At 41.3% G+C, this 21,472-nt stretch overlaps 1 protein-coding gene across 1 annotated transcript; it reads left to right on the top strand.

Annotated features, from left to right (window-relative positions):
* Nucleotides 1-2,700: 2,700 nt before the first annotated feature.
* LOC307250571 (carbohydrate sulfotransferase 1) lies at nt 2,701-4,844 on the top strand (the record flags this gene model as incomplete). The annotated part of the gene is made up of 2 exons (XM_080027688.1): nt 2,701-2,872; nt 3,712-4,844. The coding sequence occupies exons 1-2, from the start codon at nt 2,734-2,736 to the stop codon at nt 4,842-4,844; spliced, it is 1,272 nt and encodes a 423-aa protein (XP_079883814.1). The 5' UTR covers nt 2,701-2,733.
* Between the last annotated feature and the right edge of the window lie 16,628 nt (nt 4,845-21,472).

The following is a 21,472-nucleotide window of genomic DNA, read 5'->3' as shown; positions in this document are numbered from 1 at the left end:
AGATAGATAGATAGATAGATAGATAGATAGATAGATAGATAGATCAATAGAGACTAACTCGAGACGTGAAAGTCCTCCTGGTGTTGCTCATCTCTCTGTGTTTTCCAGGATTGATCACCGGGCTTTGCCAATAAACAGCCTCTCCACTCAGAGGATGTGTGAACACACCGAGGTGCCTTAATTGAAAAATCTTTGGCACTGTCACATCCCTCTATCACTCGCATCCCCTATCCCTCAGTCCCAACCTCATCACTAACTTCTAACCTCATTTGTTGCTTTTATTTTCCACAGAGGCAATAGCCTTTCCCACACCACACCACACCATGCTCATGTGTCATTATCCCCAGCCCCCTTTGCTGCTAGCCATGTTATCGCTTCAGCAGCAACGCTTTGTGTGCTTACTGAATTTACAACTCCAACCTGCCAGAGGAGCATGCATGGCATAGTGTAATCTTTGGCTGATCCCGTCCCCGAGGCTTTCATCCCCAGTAAGAACTGTTGTTGGTTGAGGGATGTACAATCTGAAGCTTGCAGACCTCTTCCAGCCGTTGACAGAGTGTCTATTATTCCTGGTCTTAGTCCCGGTGTGCAGGGAGAAGCAAGGACTTGCTAATCAAATAGTTTTAATCCATGGAAAGCATCTGTCTTCATTCTCCAGAGGGCAGCAGGCTGTGCAGCGGAGGAGCTCTGAACCCTGCTCACGACTGGAAAAGGAAAACAAAAACCTGTCGCTGAGGAGTCATGTGTTGTGACTTGGTCAGCCAGCTGTGCAGTGCATGTAGGGTATGGATGGCAGGACTGTCAAATTGACAGATGTTTCCCCCCCCCTCTCCTTTTCCTAAGTGTCAGAGATAGTAAAAAGATGGGTCAAAATTTCTCTCATTATCTGCAGTCATTGGGGCTTATATTTCTATGCTCTTTCATCCGTCCACCCCTGTCCTTCAACATGAGCACAATACAGAACAAGCCACTTTAAAGTTGTTCTCAAACAAGAGACAAACAGTACAGTGTCCCTGCTTCTGTCATTTTATCATGCAACTACCAGTCTAAGAATAGAAAAGTTTCCTACCCTCTATCAGTTAATTTTCTACAAATTGATGTTCTTAGCCATGTTCAAACAGAATGGCTCATGATGTCAGCTCGTCTTCTTTTCCCCTCACCCACAGAGTAAATGTCTCTGGTTGTTCACTGTTTGTGATTAATGGAACATCAAAAGCCGATCTCAGCTCAGTGTGATACATTCCTGAGGACATGAGTCTGCCAGGGACACATAAACATCATTAATGAACAAGAGGAAGACTGCAGAGAGACAGAGTGACAGAAAGAGGGTGTCGAAGCAAACACGCATCAGGCAGAATGTATTTTGCCAGTAATGTTGTGATGTATATTTACCTGCGGGTTTGATGATGATTGCCTCCATGCAGCCACTTTGAGCGATGGCAACACACTGTTTGCACCCAGGGATCTCATGTGATTACCTTCCATCAGTTCAGTGCAGAATGGACAGCAGCACCTTTCTTTACCCCCTGAATCCATTTGGAAAATCACATCTCTCTCTGCTCCCTCATGTCCAGTGGCAAAGAACACAAAAGTGTACAAAGAAATAACATATCCACTCATCTATGTGAGGACAGCTATATTTATCTGGATATGTAACTCTCTGCTGAGCTCAGAGACTTAATTAGCCAGAAAAGAGGAAAGCAAAAATGAAATGCAATTATGTAACAGTGTGCACTGTATTCTGAGCTATTGTAGATAGGGACATTAATGCTGCCGTTTCATAGCGAAGGTCTGACCTTTGAGTCATGTTTCTCTGCAGAAAAAATCTGTGGATCCTTAAGGAAACAAATCCTGCAGCTTTAAACTATTTATTGAAAGCATTTGAGATTCTTATGTTGGAAATTCTAAAAGGTTTCTGTATGTTCAGCTCAGCCTTTTCCTAAATCAGTTTTTTTTTTCTCAAGAAACTCTGAAACTGCCGTGCTATAGCCAGCTGCCACTTAACTTAGCTTAGCTTGGCACACAGACTTGAAACAAAGTACCTGGCTGTCCAAAGGTATTACATTTGATTATCAGTAACTTTGTAATAAGCTCACTTAAGTTACCTGGTTTGTTTAATCCTACACATAACCTCCCGTAGAACCATACATTGAAATGTGTACACTTCTACGTTTGTATGGTAAAAAGATAATACATGTTATTTAGTGAGCTTTAGAGGTATGACTTTGTTACCTTTGGACAGAGCCAAGGTAGCTGTTTGCCCCTGTTTCAGGTGTTTATGTTTAGCTAACCTGGGCTAAGCTAATTGGCTACTTGCTATAACTTCATAATTACTTTCTTACTTTTCATCAAACTCAAAGTGAATAAGCATATTTCCTAAAATGTTGAACTTTTCTTTTTTTTTTACTTAATTAGAAAATGCTGCTACACAAATTATTCACGTTCTGAACTGGCAAGGGAAATCTGGATGGAAAGAAGTTAATCACACACATATTTTTCTCTCTAATGTTGTAAGTGCCTTTGAGCAAGAGAATCCTATAACTACTCCATCCCAACTCCCCATCAGTAGAAGCCTGCAGGTCTGGGATGAGTGTGGGGGCTGCACAGTATATATGCATGAAGCTGAAAAAAAATGCACCAAAATGAAATCTCATTGTGTGTGTGTGTCTCTCTCTCCGTGTGCCTCCCTGGCGGCTTCAGCGTGAAGGATGTAGAGCCAGAGGGAGGGGCAGGATGGAGTGCTCCTGGAAGACGGTGCTGCTGCTAGTGTGTGCATCTCTAGGGGTCCAATACACGGCCATCCGCACCCTGAGGGACTCAATGTCTGGACCCTGCCAGGGAGCCTACCGTTGCCAGACCAGACAACACAGAGGTATATACGCCTCACAAGCCACACAAGACTGTCCCACATATACTGTATTGCCCCTGCTACAAGAGATCATAAAGTGTGAAATGCTGTTACAACATGTATAATTTAAAATGCATGTACATTGTTTTAGACTTACAGTACTAGCAGTGGGAGTACCCTTGTTATATTTCTTTTGTTTGGAGGGAAAGCCTCATGCAAAGAGATTCTGTAAAGAAAGGCACAGCGTCAAAACTGTGTGAGTGAAGCAAAAAGGGAAAGGAAAGAAGATAATTCATCAGACAAGGGAATTCCAGGGAAGGGGGGAGGAAAGAGAAATGAAATATGTGTGATTCATTTTTACAATTATCCTCCAATTTATCTCAATTAATCCCCCTCTCGCAGCGCATCTGTAGCTCGCTAGTGCCGAGCTCCTGTGTACAAAAGTAACATCCCGCTTTTGCAATCAACTCCTCATCAGCAGTAATTACACTTATGCTATTTGCGCTATATTTAGAGATCCGCCGTTTTCATAAGCACCCCTTGGTATCCACCGGCAGACAAGTAACTTACTCATGCATGTTTACCCTCTAAATTATGTAACGTTTATTGGCTGAATTCAGTGGTTTACTTTCTCCTGGTTTGGGGTTATGACCAAAACAGACTCACTTTAAATTTTTTGGGGCTGAAGTGACTCTTAATAATTGAGAAAACTTCGCCAGAACTTGAAACATAAAGCTCAAACATGTTTTGTAATATGTTATTTAATGTAAATCTGTTATTTAGCTTATTGTAAGAAAACATGATTCCATTGGTGTCAGTACCACATAATGTGAGGTAAAGCACATGTTTCTTCTCTCTTCAAGACTCCAGGTGGAGGGCCTTGTGCGATGACAGTTGGATGCCTGTGGAATTGCCTCGGAAGCACATCCTGCTGTTTGCCACCACACGCAGTGGCTCCTCCTTCACCGGGCAGCTCCTCAACCAGCACCCGGGGATCTTCTACGTGTTTGAACCTCTCTACCACGTCCAGCAGGCCTTCACCAACTCCAGCAGCAGACTGCGTCGCTCCCTGGACCGCCGGGCCCTACTAGGAGCCTACAGGGACCTCCTCCTTAATCTCTACACCTGTGACCTTCACTTTGTGGAGAATTACATCCGTCCAGAGCCCCAAGACCACGTCACCAGCTCCTTCTTCCGCCGGAGCTCCAGCCACTCCCTCTGTTCCCCTCCCGTGTGCTTGGAAGGAGTGGGTGGAGGCGCGACCTCCGATGCGCCAGACGAATCCTGGTGTCCTAAGAAGTGCGGGGCGCTGAACCTCACCCTGGCCTCTTTGTCATGTCTGTCGAGGGGACACGTAGCCATAAAGACTGTCAGGGTCCCCGAGGTGGGGGACCTGCGCACCCTGACAGAAGATCCACGTCTGGACCTGAAGATAATCCACCTGGTGAGAGACCCCAGAGCCATCCTGGCCTCACGCATGATCGCCTTTTCAGATCAATTCCGCGCTTGGAAGATATGGAACGCCACGGGAAGGCAGCCTCGATATGTGGACCTGACACAGATCACCAGCACCTGTAAGGACATGGCGGCCTCTGCAGAGACTGGTCTGCAGAGACCGGCGTGGTTGCGGGGGCGCTACCTTCTGCTGCGGTATGAGGACCTGGCGTTGAGGCCCACAGACAAAGCCGCTGAGATCTACAGGTTTGTGGGGCTGGAGATGGAGGAGAGGGTGCTGATGTGGATTGCAAAGAACACCAAGAGTAATGTGTCAGCTCCGTCAGAGTGGAACTACAGGTACTCCACCAGCAGAGACTCCAGGGCAACAGCAGAGAGCTGGAGGCTTCATCTGGGCTTTGACATAGTGAGGACTGTACAGAATCTGTGCAATGACACTCTGGCTCTGCTCGGATACAAGCAGGTCCGCTCCGCAGCTGAACTCAGAAACTTGTCCCATAGTTTAGTGGACCACAGGACCTTTCAACCAGTCCCAAAGTAGCTTTGATTCAAAGTGTGAAAGCATCTTACTGTTACGTGATTATTTATTTTTGTTAACTTTCCGCTCCGTTATGATGCTGATGAAATGAATGTAATTTAAATAAAACATTTAATGATTTTAATTTAAGATTGTTTGTATTTTCACTTTTTGTGGTTTTGTTAAAGAAATTAAAAGTGACAAATTTCAAGCGTGTGTTACATTGGAAACTTTGATCTATAATAAAGTCTGTACTGCAGTCGCTGTTGATTGAAAACTCGTCCTGACTTGTGATATAGTTTATTTTGCCTATCATTTAAATGTTTAGAGAGTTTAAATGGGAAACACGTGCACTTGAAAGATCGTAAAACCATTTAACCATTTAAGTCGAATAAGAGGGGATGTTCCAGAGGGTGAGGCACGAGGGAGGCGAGGGGGATTTATTATTTTTAAAAGAAATCCCCTTCCAAGTCTCAAATGCATATTGAAAAAAGATTAAAATGTTGCCAGCTCAATCTTCTTTGCTTTCTGTGTGAAGAAGTCGAGAATACCAGAATGTTTGTTTTATCTTCACTATAAATACCTAAATACTACTGTAAATACTGACTTACTGTTGCAATGCAAGTGTGCATTTAAAAAAAATCATATGTAAGTAATGCATAGCTACAACACTTCTGAAATCTTCTTTCAGCCATTTGTGTTTGCAGTGGGTTTTTAATCCTATTAATTCTGAGAGGCAAATGGTGTTTGGGTTCAATGAGAATGGCGCAAAAGCATTGTCTTTAATCTTCTGAAGCCTCTGTGTTTGATTTGTCATCCAGCCAAATTTTAATCGTGATGATGTGTCTGGATTTACAGATATGTTTTTGACTCAAGATAACACGCATCTCGCACTGTGTTTCATTCTGAGTTAACTTTGAACCTAAAAAGGAATAACACCCGGATTGCTCAGCGGTACCAGCTGTCAGTAGAGAATGGACGGAGATTAAACAGCTGCAGGTTCTCTGCCAGTTCCACCGTTTGAATTTGGTCTTTGTGTCTAAACAGAGAAAGGAAGCCTGCCATCTCCAGACACCGGCCCATTTATTTCCATGTAGTGCTGCTCTCTTGAGATAAATGCTGCTTAAGTAGTTTCAGAGGAAAAAGGCTCATTGCATGAATCATAGTTGAACCAATGATTGACTGTGATTTTCATGCCTTTCAAATGTGAGCATTGCATCTTCCTATGGAGGCTGCAATTGTATACCGTTAGGAGCTATGTGATTTAGCTCTAATGCTGCCATAGAAAGCCACTCCAGCACTGAAGGAAAGTATGTAATTCGAGTATAGAATGGTCATGCTGCTCTGAGAGCACTATTATTCTGGGGTAAAATTGGCCCTATAATAATGTATTTTTGGACAACCAGTCCTCCCCAGCCTTCCTGTAGCTGCCCTATAGCTGCTGACACCAGGGATATATCAGCACAGCTCAAATAATTGATCTACAGATCCAGCTAAGAAGAAACAGGATTTAAGATGCATGGAGAATAGAGCGGCCGTCTTTCTTTGAACTTAATCTGCAAGGCTACACAAACTGGCCATAAAGCAAAGCTTTATGACACCCGGGGAGATGTGCTTCATCGGGATTTCCATCCCCATACTGACACACAAAGCTGCTAGTGGCCTGAGTCAGCTGTCGGCTAATTACCCATTTCTTTGCACTCAATACTGGCAACCCCTTTCTGTCTCCCTAACTGTGCTGACAAATTTAGGTCTTATCAATACTGGTAACAAATTTGCGGTGCATGCTGATATTGGACAATGCAAAAAACTGCACACTGTTCATCTATGCCACTGGTTCTCAAACTATTTTGTAATTTGTCTTTTTGTTGTTTCTTTCGAGGTACTCCAAAGCCCTGCCAGATGAACTCAAGTATACCTTCATTTAAAGCACTCTTTATTTAATACAATTCACAGATTTCAGCTGATTATCCATCGCTTGAAGCTAACTATTTCTACATTACTATAAGCTAACTCTTTAGACATCTCTGGAAGCTTGCTAACTAGTTTGTACACTCTCTGAGAATGTTCTGAGTCACAGTAGACTCAAGCTGTGGAAAGAGTTGTTTTCAATCGAAATTCTATTTTATTTAAATAGTTGAGCTAATCAGCAAGAGTCTTTCCTACATCCCTGGCATGTGCAGAAGGAGGAGCCCACGCACATTCCAATGGTGTGGTTTGTGGTCATGTGGGGAGGGGCAAGCATACATTGGTCACACTGACAGCAGATACACTTTCTGCTGGCTTTGGAAACAGGCATCATTTCCAAGTTGTTTTCAGATGTTCAATTAAAACAAACTGTAAAAAAGTAAAAGTTTAATGATTTTTCCTTTTTATATGTACATCCAAACTCTTGGATAGCTGTAGGTTATAGCAGATAAAGGAGGAGAGATTGACTTTGGAATGTCAAGATATGTACTTTCTTGTTATTAACCAGTATAGTAAAGTAAGACAGCATGATAAACTAAAGATTATGTGAGTATGGAGGCTTGCAGAGGAAGATCACCCTCAAGCGAGAGAGGTTTATCGTTCAAAGCCTGAGTCGGCAAAAGATTCAACCGCTTTACTCCCAGCTACACAGCAGCAAGCAAACCCAGAGTTTTCCTGCAGGGATCAATAAAGAATCGTATTAGTTCAACATTATCCAACTAATATTGTGTTCATTACACTCAAACTAATCAGACATGATTAGTCATAACTAGTTCATTTCCTTCAAAGTGGTGCCCATGGGGAAATCGCTGAAAAAGTTACAAACACTGTTTCCTTTACCTCTACCATTCTCTGCTAATGATGACCCATCCTTTGAGGTGCTCCTTCAGCTGAAGAAGGTGTGTCCCACGGTCGATCCTTTGTGGCCCTTTTCTGGGCGAGCAGCCAGAAAGTCTGCAAATTATGAGTTGTCTCGCCGTCACGCTGACACGTAACCGCATGCTTCGATCAAAAATCTTCTTCAAGCTGTGTGTGCACACATGAGCATACATGCCTGTATGAACATGGAGCGCGTTGTGGATATGGCTTTGACAAAAGGTGAGACCTAGGCGCAAAGAGGCAGCAACACTTCTTGCTCTTCTGTGAGCAGCACAAATTGCCCTCCTTAAAGAAAAGCATTGATTTTTTTAAAGAAGAAGGGGAAAAAAGGTCAGAGCATGGTATAGGAGCAGAACACAGCATATTGACTTACCACTTAAAATGGCTAGTAAAGCCCTGTTGATGACCAGAGAAACATTGCCATGAAATTGTTATTCCTATTCTGTGCCAGACTTACAGCAGCACTTAGATGTAGCTTTTCACAGCACACAATATTTATATTTTCTCTTTGCCTCTCAAGTGCCAAGAGGTACTTGTTACTAGAATTATTTCATCAAACTACCCAAGTATTTGAATAATTGAAACTGAGTCAGGCCTTCTTGGAAGCAGGTGAATTTACTTGCAAACAGCAGCAAGGGTCAAACAATAATGTACCACAAATGGGCTTACATGATTGAATACATCGAATGAACAGTGTACATGGGATTATATGCAAGAGAAGGTGGTGTGTGCGCAAACACATACTAGGTTTGGTGTGTCCAGCCCTTATTTTGCTGGCGAAAGCAGAAATGTTTTTAATTGGCAGATATTCCCAGAAATTCATCTCAGCTGGTGTTATCCTTCATACAATGTCTGATAACAGAATATGGGGAGTGAAATTACTGTGCACATGAATGCGTCATACCTCTGTATTGTGCCAAAATCTTATTAGGCTTCAAGGCTAAACAACAAACTTGTAGCAAAACACTTTGGAGTTCTCAGGTTCTGGGACAAAGTTCAACAGCCAGAAAGCATGTATTGTGCATTAAAATATTATACAATAAAGCAAATTAAATTCTGTTAACAGTACTGTAGGCTGTAATTTCCACAAAATAAGTACATGGAGAGTATCATATCTAAATTAAAAACATTTGGGATCATGCATCGGGCTCTCCTGACATTTAAGCTCAGCAGCTTTTTCCTCCATTGACACCAGCGGTAAAATCCCACTAGCACTGGCACATACAGTTAGCATTTTCCCCTCTCCTTACTGGAAGCCAAATGCGTCTTTAATGAGAGAGATTAGGAGCATTTAAGACAGAATGAAAGCACTTTTCAGCCATTGTATCTTTATTACTGGAGCCACAAGGGCCCTTAGCACACATCAGCCTCTGTCACACCAATCATTCAAACGCTGTTATTTCCCCCCATGCGCACAGTTCAGATACACACAAAAACACACAAGTCCTCCATTTGCACCCCTGATCTTCAGCAGCCATCTTTACCTCACAGTCTTTGCTGTTGCTCTCTCTCTCTCTCTCTTCCTCTCTCTCTCTCTCTCTCTCTCTCTCTCTCTCTCTCTCAGCATCACCAATTAGACAACGGAAAAAATAGTCCTTGATTGTGTGTCTGTTAAACTGAAGGGAATGTTGCATCTTTATGACATCTCTGCCAGAGTTGGCTACCAGCGCGAGTTCACTCACAGATAATCTATTTTGTTTTCGACTGATCTTAATAATGAGCTTTCATGGCGAAGATCAAAAAGCCAGCTGGCAGAGCTGCATCTTGGGTAAAGCTCCTCAAGGTAAATGCAAGCGTGCCCCTCTCTGTCAAAACGTAGCACTGTCAGCAGTATCACACCCATGCTCCAGTTGAAAAAGTCATTGGTGAATCCCAACAAATCATTAATAAATCAGTGCCTAACTTTCAACAACAGCAATACATTCAAAACACCATATGCATGCATTATTGGGTATTGAGTGCCGTCAGCAGGGTTGAAATCATAGGTTTATGTCTTTACAATAATTAAATGCTCAATAGATTTCATCCCTTAGTGCCCTTTTTTGGTCGAAAACACACTCCAGTAGGGCATATGGTGATTGCTTAACTGCTGTGATACTGCAAAAAGCAATTAGGCATTTTACAATCAGAGCCAAATGTTCAATTTAAGAAGTGTCTAGAGCTTTTGAACTGTTTGAACTGAACTTTTACGACACAATGAAGTAGGCAGATTCGGGTTGTGATTTAATGTAGGATCCTCACTGAGAATGACCCCGTTCACATTGTTATGTGATTGTTTTATATAAACATGTGGATTACAGCACTTTTACTAACTTATAAAATGTTGACTATTTTAGTCCAGTGGTTTGCAAACTAGAGGTTGTGCCCCCTCCAAACAGGTACAAGATAAATCTGGGGGATTTGATAATAAAAATCTTTAAAATGTATATTCAGCTTACTTTATAATACCATGGTATGGCTACTGGTGTCTGGTTACCCTGAACTCAGAATACAGTGGAATAGAAGCAGTATTTTATTTACATATTAATGTATTATTCATGAATCTCTCTCTTTAGTGACTTTTAGTATGTTTATAATAATTTCACCTGGCCTCCTAAGGGTGTTTTCAGTGCAATAAGGTAAAATCAGTCTATCTACTGGGGTTCAGTCACACACCCAAATGACTGCTCTCACCAGGCAGTAACAGCCAAGCTCTTACTAAAGGATCTTACCCCGGGGAGAGTGTTTCTTCCGGGAGGTTTTGGAAAACCCAGTCCAAATCTTTTTCAAGTGAGCAACGCTCAGATGTTTTAGATGTGGGTGTTGGTTACTGCCCCCTCTCTTCCTCCCCCACAGCCAGCCGTTATCCCTCCTCCTCCTCTGTTTGGCATCTCTTTCTTCCTTTCATTCCCCGCTCCACTTGCAGGGAACAGTCGGTGTGAAAATGTCTGTAGGATTTTTATTTCTCTTTAAGTATTTAAGTCTTTTACACAAGGAGGACCAAAGCAAAGTATGGGGCGTGGGCTGCAGCATCACAGAGGCAGTAGGAAGGTGTGATCACAACGCTGCAGGCTCAGATAGAATCACACATCATGCTTTTCAGCCTTGGTCTGTGAGTTTGGTTTGGCCCCAGTTTATCCAGCCCACTCATCTCCGCTTGCAGCAGCTGAAGGTTTTCGGACAAGTTTGAAACACAAGAAACCGAAAGGAAATGTGGTTCCTCCTTTTCTTTGTCTGGCTTTTACCTTGCATGCTTTGAATTGAAATTTCTACTCTCTCTGTTGTTTGCCTACCTGCTCCCACCCAACACAGCCAAAGGGCCTAGATAAAGGTTTACCAGCAGTGTCAGCAGTACCTCAATGAATTCCCAACAAGCTTTAATTTTCAGACTCATCCATAATTCACCGATAGAGGGCACCGAACAAAATGGCATCAAGCTGGATTAAAGGCGCAAGTGCGGTATCTTTCCTTTCGGTTTAATTTGAATAGATTTCATATTCATTGAAACAGCATATGAGACATCCAAGTTCATTAAGTTGAAAAGGAAAAGAAGCAGACAGCATGGGGTACAGACGGTGGGGGGATGGACTCTGACTACAGAAACATCAGCATGGATGGCTGTGAGCTGTTTTTGAGTGTCCTGATGCTGCTACTGGTTTAAAAAAAGCTGTCTTTTGCCATTATTGTCTATTTTTCCTGACTATCTTGTATATTTTGTCTAGTGTTGATGTCTTAAAGAGATACTTGCAATTTAATGATGCACTTCCATAAAGTTGCGGGACAAGAGAAATCTTATAAAAATAGGTACACCAGAGGCCTAGACCTCCTGACTTTTAAATCCTAGTATGGGTCAAGTGAAGTGTAAAAAAAAAAAAAGGAAATCTGGATCCTAAATTTCCCAAAATGCAATTCATCAGCATATTTTCACTTTCTATCTTATCTTGCAGTAAGAGTTTGATATTTTATGAAATACACATATTCTCTTACTTGCTAGGTGTTGGTATTCTCTTTCTTGCAGGGAGTTATGTGAAAAGATTGATACTCGGTCATCTCTGCTACACTAAATATAAAGCCACAGTGATTTAACTAAGTTCAGCAGCTAGCCTCGTTCTATCCTTTGTTAGGAAAATATTTTGTGTTCTTTTAACCAGAGTTGAAGAAGGAAAAACAAGTAGAAGATTTATTTCAAAGCTTAAAGATTTATTATCTAAATTGAGTGAGCAGAAACATGTAGGCCTACATGGAGCTTACTGGTTCTCAAAAAGCGTCCCCAGTAAGACTGAAGACAAAATGGTGGGACAAAGTGTTATATGGAAACAAATACATTATTTCTGATTGGTTGACTATGTGTTAGAGGCTGGCCGTAGATGTTAGGCTTGGCTTGATGACGTCTCCTTCTTGCTGGTCTTCATAAGATACATTTCATGTTTTACACTACACTGCTCATAAGAGAGGTGAAGGGAGGGTGCGGGTCGTTGCTAGCCGGTTGTCATGTGCTGGCTCATCCCACACAAATAGTTCTCCCCTGACCTTGGGCAAAAACTGCCTGCCTCTGTATATACAGTGTTGTTATGTGCACTTAAAAATGGTGAATGAATGTGAAGTTACTAAACATACAAAAGTGTATAAATTTAAAAAGCACAAGAGTACAAAATTAAGATTTATTCTCACACCTTACAGGTTCTAATGGCGCTTTTCCACCGCATGGTATCAGCTCGACTCGACTCGACTTGACTCGCATTTTTGGCTTTTCCATCGCAATTTCATGGTACCTGGTACCACGTAGCGGCTGCTTTTTTGGTATCGCCTCGCTCTAGGTTCCAAGCGAGTTGAGCCGATGCTAAAAGGTGACGTCGGCAGACGGCCGGCCACTGATTGGCCAGAGACTATTGTTTGGCCAATCAGTGGCCAGAGACTACCGGCTTCATTCTGTTGTTTATTCTCCCCAACTCTCCGGCACTTTTGAGTGTATTCACGCCGCGTGCAGCCTTCTCTGGCTCTCTTTCATTTGATTTGCATCACAGATCCGAATTTATTTTCCATATATTCGCTAAGCTCACCCAGTGTTGGTTGTTGGGGAAGTTATTTAACATACGAGAGGAGACATGTAGGGCAGCTAGCAGCTAGGCTAGTAGCCAGCTGGGACAGACATGATAGCGTGCGATTACATTACAAGCCTCGGACTGAACTGATTACCTCAATAAAATATGCAGGCTGAGACACGGCTTGCATTTGAAAACACGTATCCTGAAACAAGCACTAAACAGTCAACTTTATCATGCCCGTGTTTACGTAGGGATGTACGTGACGCATCCCTACAGCTGACTGTGTGGCACACATCGGGACAACAACCATCCCTTTTAATGGCCCATAGCAATATTCTTCTACTTCTTTTAGCAAACAGATACAAGGGGGGTATTTCTTAAACATTTTTCATCCGTGTTTTTGGCGGTTGGTTCAGTTAATAGTGCAACAACTGCTCGTAATTTCTGCTTTGCTACTTTGCTCCGGAGTAGGCTTTCAGCCCCTTACGACAACCCCGCCCACGTTCAGCAGGTACTATTTGCGGTGGAAAACGACCCGTGCTGCTACCAAACCGAGTTGAGTCGAGTCGAGTTGAGTCGAGTCGAGCTACATGTGCGGTGGAAAAGCGCCATAAGGTAATGAACCCAAGCTGAAGCAGACTAACGTATGTATGTATGTACAATATATATATATATATATATGTATATATATATATATATATATATATATATATATATATATATATATATATATATATATATATATATATATATATACTGTATATATGTATAAAGTAGCAGTGACCACCTGGTGTCCATGAGGTTGCCAATTTTTATTCTGCAGACTTTGGTGCCTGTGTTACTGCTGCCAATTGTAATTTTTTTTGTTTACTTTACAGTTTAAAAATTCTCGTCATTTATGCATAAAACAAGCAAGATAAATAATGTAAATACCACCTTTAATTTGACTGTAACCTGAATCAGTCTACCTGCTTTCACCAGCCTCGAGTATGTATGCTAAACTAAGGCTAACCTCGTCCTGTCTCACTCTCCATACATGATATAGATAGCAAACTTTTCATTTTACTCTTGGAAAGGTGGTAAACATTGAACTATTCCTTTAAATGGCTGCAGGCTCTTGTGGGCTACAGTATGTTGGTCAGCTTGTACACCTCGATCGATGGGTCTCCTCCCCATCTCCTCCTCCTTCATCTCCCTCTCATTTTCCACCCTTTTCTTGTTTCCAGTCTCCAGTCACACAGCCCCAGTCCCATCAGTAGGCTACCCCGGGGCTGACATGTCTACTGATGCTAACAAATGACGAGCGTCCCCACTGACTGCAAGTCCATCTGTCTGTGTCACAGTAATCTAATTTCATAAATATAATCAGAGGGGTATGTTATGAAAGGACCTGTAGTGTAGTCTGGACTCCTCTGCATCTTGGCTGTGTATTATTCCACACACAGACACAGACACTGTCTGCAGCCACAAGACCGACAACAAACATGATCATTGCAATACACAGATCGACGTTAGTTTGGTACGTGACGAGTATTGAACAGAGAATTTGCTGCACTATTTAATCTAATAGGAAGAGGCAGTTGCCAATTACATGCCAGCTTCATTGATCGGGTAATGGAGGGACAATTGATGCTCTGCGATGATTTTATTTGGTTTGAAAAGTAGTTGTGCTGAAGAACTCTGCTAGACAATTTAACATTACTCAAGTGAATGAATATACAGCAGTCAATTTGCCACAATTGATCGAAACAAAAAAATAACACAGAAAACTCTAAACCCACTGAGGGCGGATAGACTTGAAACCACAGAGCCCATTGATTATTAGCCAAAGCAGCGCCACAGTATTCCCACCGACCAGCATTTGCATATTCAGCTTTAACTGTATGTTCTGATGAAACAGAGGCTTCACAAGAGCCATATGCTCAATAGAAAGCATCTAATTAGCTGGTAAATGAGACAAGCGTTGACCTCCATCGTAGGGGTAGATAATCCCTGTTGAGGCAGTTTGAAGAATTATTGATCGTTAAGGCCCATCAAGCTGAGGATGCAATCGACCAAAGTATACAGAGAGACCAAAGTAACCATTCAGACCACAAATTCTTGAGACAACAGAGAATAAGTTGAAAAAAATAAAATAAATAGAATGTCTATGTGTACATGATCACGAAAAAGAGTGAACTGACAGGACCTTGAAGGGTTCTCAAAGATACTGATATAATTAGTGGCAATAAAGACTTTGAAAACTCCTTTGACGATGCTCTCGACAGAGATTATCTCTCTCCCAAACAGTAGAGAGCAGAGCAGCAGGCCGGGATCAGGGTTCTCTTGATGCCACTGATAGTAGACTCCACATAAGCCAAACCATTGTGTGAAAAACTCCATTCAGAAACCCAACAACAACTTGAAAGAATCCATCTAAAGTTATGTGTGCTCCGTTTGATTAAGGCTTCAATTACTGTAACACCCAAAAGAAATCCCTCAAACAACATTGACTTCATTTGGAGCATATTCCAATAAAAAGATCAAAGTAAGAAATAACAGGAAATATGTGAAGCTGTCTCTGTTTGGCAAGCTTTCTGATGGAGGACTGTGATGTCTGCCAAGCTGCTGAACCTGTCTGGAAGGGAATGGAAGCAGCAATTGGCTGATTCACTCAATCTCTCGTGTTCAAGTCCTAATAGACTTCATTTCAGAACAATTGATAGTTTGTCGCGTCGGCTGTGCTATGGAACATGAAGCCTGGGATGTGAAGCGATAGCCAGCATATGGCAGATTTAATGAATGTGAACCATCTCGTCATCTGCCTCCCTACAGACAGTTTATGCATGCTAGACCCTGCAGACCTTGTGTGTTGTTGGGATTCACAGGCACTTCCGGACCACTTCACTCTGTGGGGTTCACCTTACTGAATTAATTAGTATGCTCTCTGTCCACCTGAGCCTGGGCCTGCTATCACTTAAAGCCGAAGAAAAACGACTAGAAATTTGATTCGTTTGTTTTGAGTTTCAGTCACTTTTATTCCGCCGAAATGCAGAAGCTTATTACTCTGATTCCCCCAGATCAATGGGCTGTGTTCCAAACACTGTTTGTATTTTATCTCTTTCTTTTTTTCCTCTGTTCTGCCAAGGAGAGTGCTCCTTTAATGGATTTGAACACTAACCTGATGAAGAAGCATTTATTGGCTTATCAGGACAAATCATGTTTTTGAGCAGGCTCTTAGAATCAGAACTCTTGTCTGTAATAGGATAAACAAAATGGCCTCGTCTCAAGTGGGAGAGTGTGTGAATCTTCCATTGCCAATAGAAAATATATGTTCCAAAAGAGATGGGAGGGAACATTCGATTAAACTGATCGAGCCCCTGGATGTTAATCCTTTACTCACATGCATCAAAGAAATAGCCTGTGCCCTGTGAAAAGCACAACAAGAAGAACATAATTTCAAATTGAAAAAATGAATCTCGCCTGGGTAAATTAGATTAAAATAGCTGAATAGCACATGTCCAGGCTCCTACTTGGAGCCAACACATAAAAAGGATGAGGTTTTAACACTGCGCTGCCTTCGGTGTTAACTGGAGTGATCTCTCTGAATATACAAAGTGCCCAAAATAGAAAAAGTTATGAAATATTGAGATTTAATGGGGGAAATATTTTGCTCTTCCCTCTGGCGCACCAGTGTTTCTTCTGTTCTGTCCACCAAATCATTCTCCAAATTCAAAAGAGGAGAGTGGAAGTAGCGAGTAACAAAAACACAAATATCATCACTCACCATCTGACAACATGACAGCTATATTTAACAGCACAATCAAATATGCAACATCCTCTAGTTATTAAATCACCTGAGGCCTGAGGAAATGTAAGTAAAGGAGCATTGATTGGGGGGGCCAACACAGCGCTCCGTCATTATCGACTGACTCCGCTGTCAGGAAACAACCTGACAAGCTATTCACTCTGGAAACACAAAGAACAAAACTGAATAATGCAGTCATCAAAACGTTGGTCATTTGAGACTGTTGTTGGGTGATTGTCAAAGATATATGGAGTGAAATCAGTCTCAATATTAATGAATGCACAGAGAAGGATTCAAACTTGTATTTTGTGATTTATATATAAATGACTCTCTTCTCACAAATACATTTCAATGCACACACAAATGGATACCGTCATATATAAATGTAAAATAAATCCATCTATAATAAAAAGTTTCACAAACACATTTCCGATCCACACACAAATGTGTCTTGTTTTAAATAAATGTAATATAAATCCATAAATATATTAATTTAAAAAAGATTTGCAATTTTCATAAAAAATGTGTTTGGATTTTGTTACATTTATATACAAACTGTTACATTTGAATTTACAAAATGCTTTTAATTTGTGAACTTCCTTGCATTCATGTGTGAATTGGTCTGTATTTATGTGTGGATTTTTGAGACTCCCCTGACGTCGCTGGATTCACAAATGCGCTTTTTTCAACCAGGGACTACCTGTAGCCAATCGGATGTCTTCCTCGTTTTCAGCCAATCACAGGAGCGCAGTCCCACAAACAGTCCTTATGAGAAGAATAAATGCAGTGTGCTTGTTTATTAACTGAAACAATCAAATAGAATATAGAGAGAGTTCTATGCAGTTTAGAATATCTTTAACTACATTAGCATGAGTAGATTGTTCATCATACCTCTGTTCCTTTTCTTCTCCATGGTTCCATTTGTGTGTGCATTGAAATTTATTTGTGAGAAGAGAGTCATTTATATATAAAACACAAAATACAAGTGTGAATCCTTCTCTGTGCATTCATTAATATTGAGACTGATTTCACTCCATGAAGAGATGGCGATGATAAAGTTCAAATAGATAACATAGTTTCAACTAAAATATTCTTATTCATATTAATTGCAATGCAGTTGAACACAAGAGCATAATCAAAAAGAATAGAGTAGCATATATTTATTTTATATTCCACTCAGTATGAAATTAATTATTTTCTTTTTCAATAAGGAAATGATTCATTCAAACATTTCAGATGAACAGGAGCCAGCATGGTAAGCGTTATGCATTTACAAGTAATATAAAAGGCTTTATACATGTTGTAGATGTTGTAGAACCATAACAAAATCTCGTTCATACGGCCATTAAAGATGAAAACAGACTGTGTCAGCCATGCAACACATGAAATAATTTCCTTTTATTCTGATAAACACCAAAAACTGACTATGAATTGACGGAGCAGGAGGATCATGTTAACTGGAGAGAGTGTGGCTTGTGGTTACACTGACATTGTGTGAAATCGTATTTTAAATATAATCTTTCTCATGAATGGATGCAGTCTGGTTCTTACGTAAGAAGGCCAAAATTGTGGAAAATGAACTGGTGCGATTATGATGTGATTCTGACAATGCGTTATGAATTGGAGAGGACAGTGATTGTGTTGACAAATATTCAGAGGCACAGCACAGCACACATACCTTACATGTGTACGTCCAAACAAGGAAATAGGTACATTTATCACTGTGCACACTTGCACCTTTAAATCTGTCAAAGTAGTTTATGTATGCATTAAACATTCATCATGAATGTTGTTTGGTTTTGTGTTTTTTTGTTGTTGACTAATTCACTTTTTATGTTGTCATGGCTGATATTACATGGGCCCTATTTTCAGTGGTGGCAAAGCACCAAGCTTGGGCTTTGTTCAGGTGAATGAATAATATGCTAGTGTCCAACTGATTGCGGGGAGGCTGAGACTTTGCTGGAGGGGGGATCCTGCTGCTCTCCACCAATTAGAGCCACCCAGTCACTATTGCCACCTGCTGGTCCACACAGAAAGCTCATCATAGTGCCAGCTTGCAGCTAATCCAGTATACTGAAGAGGGGACAGGAAGAGGCACGTCCTGAAAGCTCGCCATCTGAAACCTGTTGTAGCAAGACAAGAATGGTGATCTTCACCCTCCATCTCCTCAGTTACCTAGCTGCGATTCTATAGGTTTTCGTAAGAAGCATTGCGACACCCAGGAGCCTCGATATATACACAGCAGGTCCTAGTACTCCCTGTCTGATTGCCTTTTTTTCATACCGCCATGGAATAGAGGAGTGAGAAAAATCCAGAGATACCTGTTCTGTTGCTATTCTACCACATTGTGCTACCCCTCTTCTCTTGGAAGTCTTCACATTCAAGCATGTATTCATTTGCAGGGCCTGATAACATGGCTAATGGGATCTCTGCAGTCCGATCACTCAAGAGCTGGATGCCATTAACAACCAGGTAGCCTGAGCAATGTTCTTTACATTAGGCGAACATAGGCATTTTTAGGAAAGAAATAATAAAAGAGACATGGTAGTGGAAGTTACCATGGAGCAGCTTTTTTCTGATGGTTACAAATATATGAGCAAAACAACAAGATAATATAGCACAAAAACAGGCCATAGGCGTGTGAAGAACACCATATTATCACACAAAATACCATTTAATTTAACTTAGGTTTAAAGTGACAATGGGTTGCTGCAAAATGCAAGTCCTTGTATACCACCTGTGAAGGGATAATTTGACCATTCGCAATATTTTTTAAACACTGTTCTATTTTCTACAGCATCCAAAAATAAAACAAGGCAAAACTGACTAGATGTAACGTGTTGAATAGTGAGCCTCAGAGGTGCTGGTAATGCTAAGCTAAGCTAACCACCGCATGCTTTCAAGAATCAGCTTTAATTTGTCATTGCACATGTTACAGAGCAACGAAAATCTGTTTTCAGTTATACCCCGCCAAGAGACATAAAGGACTGTAACCGTTACATTGGAGACAGGAGGGATAAACTGAAAAGTTGTCAAGCGTGCGCTGCGCCCCTTATCATAGGTAGGAAAGGGTCAAACAAGATGGGAAACTAGGGAAAAAAGGCTGTTCCCAAACTGGGCTCCTGTAGCAGGAACGCAGTGTGGAATTGGGGAAAAAAACACCTCAGCACAGTAAGCACATAGAAGAACATCACAGACAGAAAACTTGAGGACTTGCACATTGGGCATGGGAGAAGGGTCATTGAGTTAAGGCCTTGGCACACCGGGCGCGACACGAATAAACGGCACGTAAAAGCAAATGTTTTGAAATGTGAATTTTGTCGCGTCTCACTTTAAGAAGTGACGTGTCTCTGTTCCCACAGCCCTATGTTCCCACATTCCTAAGTAACTATATAATAGAGAGTGTGTGTGTGTGTGTGTGTGTGTGTGTGTGTGTGTGTGTGTCTGCGTACGTGCGTGCATGTGTGTGTGTCTGTGTGTGTGACTGTGTGTGTGTGTCTCAACTGCTCCAGGGGCGCTGTACTGCGGCTGACCCTGCGCTCTGACCCCCTCCGAAGTGTGGTAACTTGAGAGGGGATATGCGAAAAGACGAATTTCAATGTGCCTCGTGTACAACTGACAAATAAAGATAACTTAACTTAACTTATTCCTGTCACTTTTCACTCTGACCGTGTCTTGGTTTTGTGGAGAATAAATGAAATAAAAGGAGTTTCCACTACTCCTGCACTGTGTAGTGTGGGCTGTTATTTATAATGTATGATATCAATAAACAATGTAGAATTGACTTCAGTGAGAATTAAACAATGCCACACCAGATGTCCTGCAGCAGCAATGGGCCTGATCTAAAGGAGAGTTGCTGCAGAGTTCTCGGAAGGATGTGATCAGAGCAATAATCAAACCGACACGTGCAGGATTTACGTAATGGAGGACATGAATCAGCGAGCAAACAAGCAATTAAAGCACAATTAACTGAGAGCACAAACTTACAATTCACACCGGATCATTAATGGCTGTAAACGTTATTTACTAAACGTAGAGAGAGCTGCAATAAAGCAAACAGAGTACCATGTGAAGCGGTGTATACTTAAACTGGAATATAGGGCGATGCTTGTCACATGTGAATGATGTCCAGTAAATTATGTACATGACCTAAAGCTATTGGCCATGAAAGGTAAGTCTCGAGAGAGGGGCTAACACATGACACATACTTTATCAGTCTAAACAAAAAGACTAGTAGGCTATGTACTTTTTCATTTCAGCTACCAAAAGAACATTTTGCTGGTTTCTTTCGGTAGAAAGGAAATTGTTGCAGGTGAAGTCTGTGGATCTTTAAGAGAAACTGGAAAGACACGCTCCTTCTGAGTGTTTCAAATGTAATTTTGAAATGCTTTCAGTGCCTCAAATGGCAATTCTGTTCACCTCTATTGTTTGTGGGTTGCAGCAAAAATCTCATGGAAAGACATTTCAAAAGTATGGCACAATAAACCAAGGATTTTGATGATCTGTCCCTTTGATTTGCACGCGTTTATTTGCAAGTACAGGTAACGATACAATACAAATAACAATACATCAAAGACCAAAGACAGACACCAATGTTGACAGTGGCAGAAAGAAAAGTGTGTAAGTCTGGGAAATTGAAGTTCCAGTGGCAAAAATACATACTTTTGAAGCAATTGATCCCAGAGAAAAAGGTTCAGACACAGATTGGAACAGCCATTTGAAAAAAAGCTATTTTGGCACAGAATCAACATAAATCGTCTTTAAAAAAAGCATCAAGGTCACAAAAAAGTATTGATCATTACCTCTATTTTCCTCAGTAGGCATGTGTCTTTGATTCAATGGAGGTTCAGCTGGAGCTCTGTCGATGCGTGTGTCAGACAGGAGTGGTAGACAAAGATAAAGTCCCAGGTAGCTATCTGTGTCATCACTGATATAAACAAAAAAAATGTTGTATCAGTGATATCAGTGGAACAAAAATGGTTTGTTATCTCGTC

The sequence above is a fragment of the Ammodytes marinus genome (assembly GCF_949987685.1).
Source record: "Ammodytes marinus genome assembly, chromosome: 5".
NCBI classification, from domain to species: domain Eukaryota; kingdom Metazoa; phylum Chordata; class Actinopteri; order Uranoscopiformes; family Ammodytidae; genus Ammodytes; species Ammodytes marinus.
This window is presented reverse-complemented; position numbering and strand designations above follow the sequence as displayed.